This window comes from Vigna unguiculata, chromosome 8 (genome assembly GCF_004118075.2).
Source record: "Vigna unguiculata cultivar IT97K-499-35 chromosome 8, ASM411807v1, whole genome shotgun sequence".
Lineage (NCBI taxonomy): Eukaryota > Viridiplantae > Streptophyta > Magnoliopsida > Fabales > Fabaceae > Vigna > Vigna unguiculata.
The window spans coordinates 5065528-5076126 of NC_040286.1; the positions used below are offsets into that span (position 1 = coordinate 5065528).

General features: G+C 33.3%; 1 protein-coding gene across 1 annotated transcript; it reads right to left on the reverse strand.

The window, feature by feature from the left end:
- Positions 1 to 819: 819 nt before the first annotated feature.
- On the reverse strand, positions 820 to 8352 carry LOC114193061 (histidine kinase 5-like). The gene is made up of 13 exons (XM_028082762.1): positions 7848 to 8352; positions 6271 to 7115; positions 5466 to 5522; positions 5041 to 5268; positions 4868 to 4961; positions 4570 to 4776; positions 4348 to 4478; positions 4089 to 4138; positions 3365 to 3726; positions 3155 to 3258; positions 1959 to 2714; positions 1620 to 1784; positions 820 to 1430 (listed from the first exon to the last, which is right to left on the reverse strand). The coding sequence occupies exons 2-13, from the start codon at positions 6994 to 6996 to the stop codon at positions 1308 to 1310; spliced, it is 3003 nt and encodes a 1000-aa protein (XP_027938563.1). The 5' UTR covers positions 6997 to 7115; positions 7848 to 8352; the 3' UTR covers positions 820 to 1307.
- Positions 8353 to 10599: the final 2247 nt, after the last annotated feature.

Genomic DNA, 10599 nt, shown 5'->3' on the forward strand with positions numbered 1-10599 from the left:
CCTCTGCTCGAAAAATTTTGTATCCAGAGGTTGAAAGATGGATAGTCAATATAAGATGATTTACTATATAGTTCTTAGAACTATAACTATGTTTTAATAATAAAATAGTTCTATAAAATTTAATGGTCGAACGCAATTACATTATTTTTTTTAGTAAAATGAATATTTTGTCTATTTAGGGATGAATTAAATTGACTACGTTGTAAATTTAAGTTTGTTGTAACATAGTAGAACTTTCCCTTAATTTTATTGTATTCCAATCCGATCATTCACTTAAAAATTTTCCATCAAATTCTCGACTTCTGATTTTATTCACTGTTCCAGAAATTAAGATAAACAAGAATACACTGTTTCAAGAGATTTCTATGAGAAGCAGCAAGCACCAGAAATTTCTAGAGATTTTACTTTGAAAACTTATCAAATTAAGCTTGCATTTTAATCGCATTTGTGACTGAATTTTTACACTATGTTTCATCCGAAATCCAAGCAAAGTATATTTTAATTCTCCAATTTGAAAAATTATGATTTTGTCCCTCAATACTAAATTTAAGAGTCTAAAAATCATTTTAGAAAAGAATTTTAATTTTTTAAGTTCAATGTTTAAGGATCAAAATCATTTTTTGTTAAAAATGTGTTAAGAAAAATTAAGATAAAATTAACAGTGCTAAATATTGGAAAAAAAAAAATAAAGTGTACTATAATAAAAGTGTATACGGTGATTCATTCTCCCACCAACATTAATCATCAAAACTCTATATTATGTTAAAAAAACAAATGCATGGCTAAAACTACTATTCTTTGTGTTTATATTTATACACATTTAGAAGAAACATGATCTGGAGCATAAATATTGAAGTCGAGAATTTGAGATGATATCTCCTGCAAAATTACACAGGGTCCTACACTCTCTTCTTTTCCCTAACTGCACCTCGTCCAATACTGCAGGAGACTCAAATCATTCATGTACATAAATTCTCACACACCCTTTTCACTCCTTTAATTTTAGAACCAAACTCTTCATAATTTCTACTAGCAGCAAGTAAAATATTACCATCAACTTCAAAAGTGTGTCTCTTTATGATTTCTTGCAGTGCCAACATTGCCAAAACCTCTACATTCACGCTCCAACTAGTCCTATCAGCTTTCTAACAGCTATTATGCATTCCGAGAGATGAAAAAGAATGTTTTAGATCTATACAATTTAAGGTAGACACTGATGAAGAGGAGAGAACATGGTGCATTCTTAGCAAAACTTTCCTAGGCTCTTATTCTTTTATACACAAGCAAAAATTTACATGTTATTATCATCACCTCAGATACTGTTCTAGACAGTCTTTCAATTTTTGGAATGTAACAGGTTTTGACACAAACGAGTCCATACCATTTGCATAACACTCCTCAGCACTCTCCGACATTGTGTTTGCTGTCATCTGCATTATCATGAAAGATAAAGAATATGTTACTTTACTTTTCACATATTGAGTTTACACAGAATAAAAGTGTAGTTAAATAATATAGTGCTGGTATTTTGTTTGCATGTTCATAAAGGTTAACATGTTGGAGTTCTTCTCTTCTAGATTAGATGTAATGAATCACAGAAATGTGGACAAATTACTCACCGCAACAATGTGGATCCGGTTTTTAGGTGGTGCAGAACATTCATGTGAAATTGGTAAGCATTGTTCAATTCCAGCTTTTCTTGCAGCATCCCAATTGCCAGTTTCCTCATAAGACCGAATCAGTTTTGTTGTTTGAAGACCATTCATAACTGGCATGAACACATCCTGTAAAGCACACACACCAAATGATCAACTTTTAGTTATGAACATTTGCATTAGTAAAAGAAACATTGCATAAAAATGAACTCAAGGGTATTATCCATTCTATTTCTTATGTAATACACTGATTTGTACAATGAAAATGCATATGGGTTAAAAATTGAGATTCAATGAAATTACCATCAAAATGACATCATAAGTATGGCGTTGAACTGCACGTACAGCTTCCACTCCATTGTTCACAACATCCATGCTATAGCCTAACCTCTTCATCATTGACTGTGTCACCATGACATTGATCTTGTTATCTTCAACAAGAAGAATCTTAGGCCCTGATGAGGATTTGATTTCTTCTGATGAAGTGTTATTGTTACTACTAACGACACATGTTTGTTGGAGTTCATTTGACATTGTTCCTAGTGTGATTGCCTCCTTATGTTGAGAAGAGTCTACACTACCATTCTGTAACCGAGCATGTACCTTATCTTGATTCTGTTGGTTGGTGTTAACTGCACTTTCATTCTTCGTTTGAGGGCTATGGTTTGATGAACTTGTTGATTCATACATCTCAGGAGCATCAACAACAACTGAAGATGCATCCTCAGTTGAACTGGTCCCTTTTGATTTTATGTCTGTAGTGGGGAATGAGTAAGAATTCTCTGAAAATCCATTGAACTTGTTTGAGCTTCTGAAACCTGGTAGTATATTTTGGGGCCTGGTAGGTCCATTAGAAGAGAAGAGAGAGCCTAGCGTGCGTGGTTGGAATTGGAAGAACCCCTCTGTGGTATCATCCTCATTATCATCCACATCTGAAAGTTCATCTGGGTCATCAGAATTATCACAACCCGTTGAAACTTTGTAGGGAAGAATGAATGTGAAGGTAGAACCACAATGTTCTTTGCTAGATACTGTTAAATGACCCCCCATTAACTCAACCTGTTCCAAGTGCAAGGAAACATTGACAAAGTGTAATACATGATTAGTCTCAGAAAGAAAATCATGTTAATGTTGGTCCAGTTGGAATATGACAGAGATACCTACATAATGTGAAATATTATTGTTTCTTTTCTCTTTTTCATGAGTCCAAAAACCATTTTTTTGTCAAGTTATAACAAAGAGAAAATAGAGTATGCAAAGATAGTTGTATCTATCAGACTCTCAGACATTCAGAGATATATGTATATCTAAATAGAGATAACAAAATTCAGAGATATATTCCTAGCTGAATATAGATAACAAAATATTTATCTGTTATCAAAATAACGAAAGGTGAAAACTTTCAAATATAGTTACTCAAATCAACATTTGAATGTCCATGTTACTGTTATCCAAGAATTTACTTTCACCAAAATAAAGAGGGTATAAAAAAAGCTTACCAGTTGTTTGCATATTGCCAGTCCCAGACCTGTGCCACCATATTTTCGAGCATGGTCTGCACTTACTTGCATGTACCTTCTAAATAAATTAGGTATTGCCTTTTCTGTCACATAATAAGATGTAAAAAGTTAAGTACTTTCACACTTATTTGGATACAGAGTAACATAAATCCTATAACAAATGAGTACTGACATAGCGTTTTTATGTACCTGGTATTCCAATTCCTGTGTCATACACATCACAACGTATCCACACTGTTGTTTCAGTAGAATGAGTTTGCTCCTCAGTATCTCCATTCATTGAGCATTCACTTTTAACTGAAGATCTACATTCATCGTTGAATAAATGATTTTGGCTAGGATGGTCGTTGTGTTTCTGACCATCAAGACCATTTTTATCACTGCTGCTTCGTGGTGTTGATGCATAGTTCTCTTCCTTCACTCCATTTGCTGAATTTGTAGACTGATCTATGGCCATCTTTTGATGGCCTTCTGCTTTGGCAAAAGGTGGCTCTGAAACAACGTAAAGGTTGATACCAACTTTGCCTTCATGTGTAAACTTCACAGCATTGCTGAAAACACGTTAGAGAATAATAACTGTAGAGTAATGGATAATCAGAAATACATTCTTTAGTGGGTTATACTGAAGGATAAGTAAAAGGTAATTGTCAATATATGTTTGATAATATCTATATTGTATTCATGAAGCAATGATGTAGTTTAATATTAAAATATCAAACCATATTATCAAAATATTGAATGTAGGACAAAGTTATGTATGAACTAGCAACATTGTGCAACCAATTTCAAAAGAGTGTACTCCTCTAGAATAAATGGAACTAAGAGTTTGATTTCACACATCAAAACCAAAATGGAAACATTTGTATTGGTTGATTGCAGATTATAAGACTAATAATCAATTAAAGTTCAGTACCTGACTAAATTTGTGAGGATCTGCCGAATCCTCAAAACATCTCCAATGACCTGCAATTATGCATGAAGATATTGAAGTGTAAGTTACTTGACTATCAGGTGAAATCATGTCTTTGCATTCAAAAGTCATGTCAGGACCCAAGTCCTGCATTATGTTTTCCATTTATCAGTTAACTACTTCAGTAGTACTTGAGATTTATGAAAATAATCAACAATGCTGAATCTTTACAAGTGTATGCAAGCGTTACTCAAGTACTCACCTCAATAGGTATATCATCTGCTACATTTCCTTCTAAGGTTAACATTTTCTGCAGTGATGCTGCAGCAGTCTGGAGTACATGTTTTACCACCTCTCTTGGCCGGAATTTGGTTGCTTCCAATTTCATAACTCCTATAAAAAAAACCAATGGGGTTGGTGGTTTGGTGGGGTGGGAATAAGTTTAAATGATCTAACAAAAAATGGTGTGAGAGAAATTTCTAACCTGACTCAACCTTGGAAAGATCAAGAATGTCATTTATAAGTTGAAGAACCAAATCTCCTGAAGATATCATGACATTCAAAAGCTGTCTTTGTTCCCGATCAAGTTTCGTGGTGGAAAGAATTTCAGCCATGCTAACAACTCCAGATAGTGGAGATCTTATCTCATGAGACATTGTTGCCAGCATTTGTTTTGCTCTCATAGTCTCCTCTGTTTGAAAAGGAGAAAAAATTAAGCTTTTTGCAGCCAAACCAAACTTATAGTAAAATTCATAAATACAGATTTGGCTGAGTGATTAAACCTGTAATGTGAATGGTTTTATTAAGTTCTGTTTCTTTGGCTTTCTGCACTGCAATCTCTTCCCTAAGCTTTGCCATTCTTTCTCTTTTTCTTACCTGAAGTTTGTGAAAAACATAAGTATCCTCTTTGTAAGCACAAGACTGCAAGTAACATTCAAAAGCAAATAGCATTCACCTGATCTGTTATTTCCATTCCCATATAATTTATTCCAATTGTCTCCCCTGCTTTGCTAAAGACAGGTTCTACATATATCAAAAATGTCTTTGACCCAAATAGTTCTGTCTCAAAAGTAATTTCCTTCTTTGCAGGCAACCCTTTCTCCATCACTTCCCTCTTGAAATCTTGAGACTCCTTAACACCGGATCCAGTGAAAATTTCAACATCAGTTTTTCCTATGATGTCCTGAAAAATACCAATGAGTTTTAAGAAACAAGAAATTTCAGCCTACTTAAAACTCCTGTGCAAAAGAAGTAAAATAACTCAAGAAAAGTAAAGAAGTTTCTTCCGAAGTATGTGAAGCTTTTTATTCAGTAAAATAAAAATTGCAATGCAACTTAATCATATGACCTTGAAATAAGAGCTTCAACAGCAATCATTACCTCCTCTTGTAAACTTGGAAAATGATTGTAGATAAAGCGATATCGCAACTCTTTGTCCTGGAAGAAAAACATCAGAGTCAGCCCTTGGCAGATTGAAAGATCCCTTACAGTGGCAAACACATATTTAGCTTTCATAACGATGGACCAATCAAAACTACAATAAAGCCGGTACAAGTTTTGCACAAAATATGGATCATGTGTTAGAAGGAAAACAATGCAATGCAATTCCAAAGCATGGCATATTTTTGTCATAGGTGACAAGTTCCTATATATACGTTTAATGTTATATCAATGTGGTGACATGTTACCATATCAGTGTTTCACATGTTAATGCACCAACCACCTAATTCTCCAACACAACACAAATTGAGATAACAGATTAGTAGCACAGTTCACTTATTGTAGCCTTTTGAAAAGACAGATATAGGAATCATTCTGTGTCCACTGCATTTAGGCAATACGGCCATAGAGCAATCTTCCATCTAATCCAACAGAACAGAAAAGTGTTGTCTATGTGCATCATGTGCTTCCATATACATATTTCAACGTGTCAACCATCATGCTCTAAACCAAAGAAGAAGAATGTGCTTAGAAGAGGGAGCTGGTAGTCTACAGAAAAATTACTGAAGGTGAGTGCAAAAGTAGCCTCATATACTTGAAAGGTCCTAAGTCTTTGAGTACTTACACTAAGGTAAAGCTAATCTAAGATAAGTGTACACAATATACACAATATGTCTAAAATTTTCTGTGAAGTACTTTCAGATCTTGCCATATGGATATAAACTCAATACTCACTGTAATGTACCTGATGGCCAATAACAACAGGTGCATTTTGGAGTATAAAATGTAAGAAATTATCTGCTCTCTTCAGAATCTGAGTTAGTTCTTCCACTGGTGAAGATTGCCTTTCAAAATTCTTTATACTTTCTTGCAACTTGTCTGTTAGTATCTGCTCTCTGTTGACACTTGCCTCCAACTGTTTTTCCAACTGCAGTGCCCGCTGTTTCCAATACACAACAGTGTCATACTCAGCATCAATCTCAATCCTCTTGTTCTGCACAACCACATCACTTTTCCTGAGTGGCACTGGAACATCTTGCCATGTGTAGTAAATCTCATCCAATATAGAAACTGGTCGTTTGTCACCTCCATAATTCTCTTCCTCAAACCGATTGTCTTTCAGTATCTCCAATTTTCTGAGCTCAACTTCCTGTCTTTGTTTGCTAAGGTTGTCGAGTTCCTCTCTGAGAAGCCGAACTGCATTAGCCTGCTTATACTCCCAGTGTTGCATGAGATATGCCAGCTGAGAAGACCCTTTATCTGTGTAATTTGTAAGCTCCATGAGACGCTGAAAATCAGCTATAGTTGGCTCCTCTAAGATTGTTACTTCCTCCAACATATCTTGGTCCCTTCCAGGCTTCTCTATATTGAACTGTTTTCCAACATCAGAGCCAATATCTTCTGGCCACATTGAAGAGAGGACTTCAACGTCCATGTCTTCAATACAATCACTTTCCATCTCACAAACCATTGAAAACAAACTGATAGCATCCAATTTTCTTCCTTCAATCCATTAGCACTTGCATCTCAAGAAGCACTGGTCAATGCTTAATTCTTGGCTTTATCTATAAGCCAGAGCGCTAGTGCCAGCTGCAATTTGTGAAGAGTCTCTCATAAGAAATCGAAACAGATATATAATAATAAAACTAAGTTACCATTAAGGAAAGGTGGAGTTGAAATAAAAGATGTGTGTACAAAAACCAAAGTAGTACAGTGAAAGTAACCAAGATCAGGAACTTAACTTTAAACGACCAAAACTAGAAGAATAAGGAAAAAGTTAAAAGAAACGAAACAAAAAAAATGGACACTGATTAGACGTCATTATGTCATGCTAAAGAATTGAAATATGGACGGTGACAAAACCACGACCCAAAGACAACAGTTAAAAGAATTTATATCTGATGTCAGCCTCTCAGGAAATCACACTTGAATAGAAGTTTAACTGTTTAAGAAATCCCATAGTTGGAGAATTAAACCACTTTCAAAAAGTTATTGAAAATTTTTGTAACAGAAGTTGAATAGCACCTGACACTGCACATTCAGAAAACGAGAAAGGAATTGACAGAAAAGGCACCTGAGACTTTTAACAGCACAATCACACAAACCAGATAAAATAAAACACTTGCAAATTGCATAAGAAAAAAACTATTTCACATTTTCATAACTACAAGAAGATTGGATGAATGATCTCAATTGCAATAAACGAAATCAAGATCCATCATTTACAAGAACAACAACAGCCCCAACACAAGAATGAAGAAAAAAGAACTCAAAGGAAAACGCATGAGGATTTATAAAGCAATACATTAAATGCAAACCAACCTTGTATATGATTGTAAATCATGTCATGAGAATGAATTGTTGAAGGAGTTAAAGCGAGTGAGGAAAAAAGAGCCCAGAAAGATGAAGAATTGAGGCTGACAATGTCGAAAAGTGGTGCCCTGTAGATCTGAGGAATCTCTTCAACTATGGAGTCAAAAGCATTCAATGACACAGCTGAAACATGTATGTAGCCAATCACTATAGATGAGAGAGAAAGAGAGAGTCAGCTCAGAGCAGAAGAGAGAGGACAGCATGTGATTGTAAACTTGTGAGGGTAAAGGCAAAAACTTTTAAAAAACCAAAAACTAATAGAACAGAAACCCAAGCAGCCATGTGCATTTGGAGGTCAAATATGATAGAGAAATGTTCTTGCTCATTATTTTTTCCCTTCCTTATTTTAATTCCCTTTCTTGTGTCATGTTATGAGGCAACAACATTGCTCACTTCACAGTTCTTTTTCCTCTGCTACACCTCACCATTAAGCCATAGTTATAGGTATATTAGTCCCCATGCAACCATTTTTAATTAAACTTAAGCTTCTTAGTTAGTATTAAGCACCATAATTCATATCTTATTCAAGTTTTGCTGAGATAGGATGATGGGGCACCAGCAAGGATAAAATAATCAAAAAATAAGAAAAATGGTAATGCTTTTATCATTGAACAATTGCTTTATATTGTATCAAACCATGTTGGTCCTTGTACCATTATTTTCCCATTAATAAATGAAATATCAATATCAATATCAATATCAAGAACTACAAGCTGAGGTACAAAAAATTTAAACTTTATTAATATTACTACACATAGGCGAAAAAAGTTAACAAATTTCAACCAATCATGCAATGTGAAGAGAGAGAAGAGATTTGTTTTTATGGGGACAAGGAGTTTTTAAATCCCCATTGATGTTCCCCGCCATTTCCAAGGTGACGTGGGAGGTGGTGGGGTGGCGCGTGCGGTGACGCGCGTAGAGGGAGAATGTGGGTTTTACTGAAAGAACACTGCACATGATAGATCTGAGCTTAATGTTTAATTTACTATTTTACTTTGTGATGAGATGCAATGCATGTATTGAGACCCAAAAGAAGCGACCAAACAGGGCGGTTGCACAGATTCTTAGTTCTTAATGCTATAAATTAAGATTATCTCTGATCCACTTTTATTAATCTTACATTCATTCAGCTCAAATCAGAGGTTAACGTAGTACTTTGTCTGGTCATTTATTTTACCATGCCAAGTGTCACTCTGCATGTTTTTCTTCATCAGCAGTTTTGCTTGGTTAAACAAATAATATGTGCATGTCAATGATGGCTATTACTTTAAGGGTTTATATATGAATCCGTGAAGCAACATACAATACTTACAATAGTAAGTAAATTTTATTTCAATAATGGGAGGAAAAAACTCATATTTTCAACCTTCTTCAGCTACTTTTATCGGTGTAGAGGATAATCTTTCAAGAGATTCGTCTGATATTTCAAAATAAATGGAGGGTTAGGATTTTTCATAAATATGTTTAAAAAGAAATATATGAAATAAATAGGTTAAAACTAATATATATATATATATATATATATATATATATATATATATATATATATATATATATATATATTTATTGTAAGTAGCAGGTAAAACTTTATCTTATGTTTACATAAAAGGTAACTTATTTAAAGAATTTAAAATTTCTTTATATTAAAATGAGTTGATGGATAAAGTAATCTATAAAAATATAAAAATATATAAAGAGATATGTTCTTTAATATCTACGTTTCTTTATTTTAGTTTTACACTTAATTATTATTTTAAAAATTAATTATTTAATAAATAATTTAATTTTAATATTTTTTAAAAAACGTCGGTTGTCTTTAATAGTTACTTTAGAAGCTTTTATATATATATATATATATATATATATATATATATATATATATATATATATATTTCTAATTTTATATTTATATTTTAAAAATTAATTATATATTCATTATTGATTTTAACTTAAATTTTTATAAAAATTTAATAATTGATTACACAAGCGCGACAATACTTATGTTTTCGCTAGTTAAAAGAAATGAAATATAATAAAATTTGGAAAATATTTCAAATGAATAAAATACAAGAAATTCAAATGCTCTAAAAAATATAATAAATTTGAAATTTCACTTTTTTAACTTCATTCACGAGGGTCGAGTTGAATTAACTCAAGTTGAAGGTTTAGTCAAATCAGTTTGACTGAAAGCTTATATCTCGAGCTGAAAGTCAAATTAATTCGGCTTAGACGAGTTTAAGACGAATTGGCTCGAGTTGAAGGTTGAATCAGGATAAAGGTCATGACGAGTCATTGTAGGTCAAAGATCGAGTCAATTTAACACAAGTCAAAATTCAATACAGTTGGGACCAAACAAGCTTATTCGATCATGGACTGTGGTCGAAAAGTTAAGATGGATTGACCAAATCAAAGATCGAGACAACTAAACCCGGATTGATGATCGAGTCTGGTTAGAGATAAGAGAAAATTTATCTAAGTCTACAAGAAGAGATTGTCCAAAAATTGAAAGTGAAAGATTCATTCAAATGCACTAAAAAATAAGGACAAGGTTCCAACGGGATTTTAAGAAATTTTGAATTTTTTTAGATACAAATTTGTCTATTTATGAAATGGTAAGTGATGACAAAGTAGCCCACGATAATTGCGAAAAACTTATTTCTTTAAGAAACATAGAAATCACAATTATGTTTTAGTATAACAA

Excerpts from the sequence above, each read along its gene's own strand:
- LOC114193061 (XM_028082762.1), bottom strand. The coding sequence starts at position 6,996 with ATGGTTTGTGAGATGGAAAGTGATTGTATTGAAGACATGGACGTTGAA. Across the intron at positions 5,523-6,270 it reads CTGTTGTTATTGGCCATCAG|GACAAAGAGTTGCGATATCG; the intron begins GTACATTACAGT and ends TTTTTCTTCCAG. Across the intron at positions 5,269-5,465 it reads TTCCAAGTTTACAAGAGGAG|GACATCATAGGAAAAACTGA; the intron begins GTAATGATTGCT and ends GGTATTTTTCAG.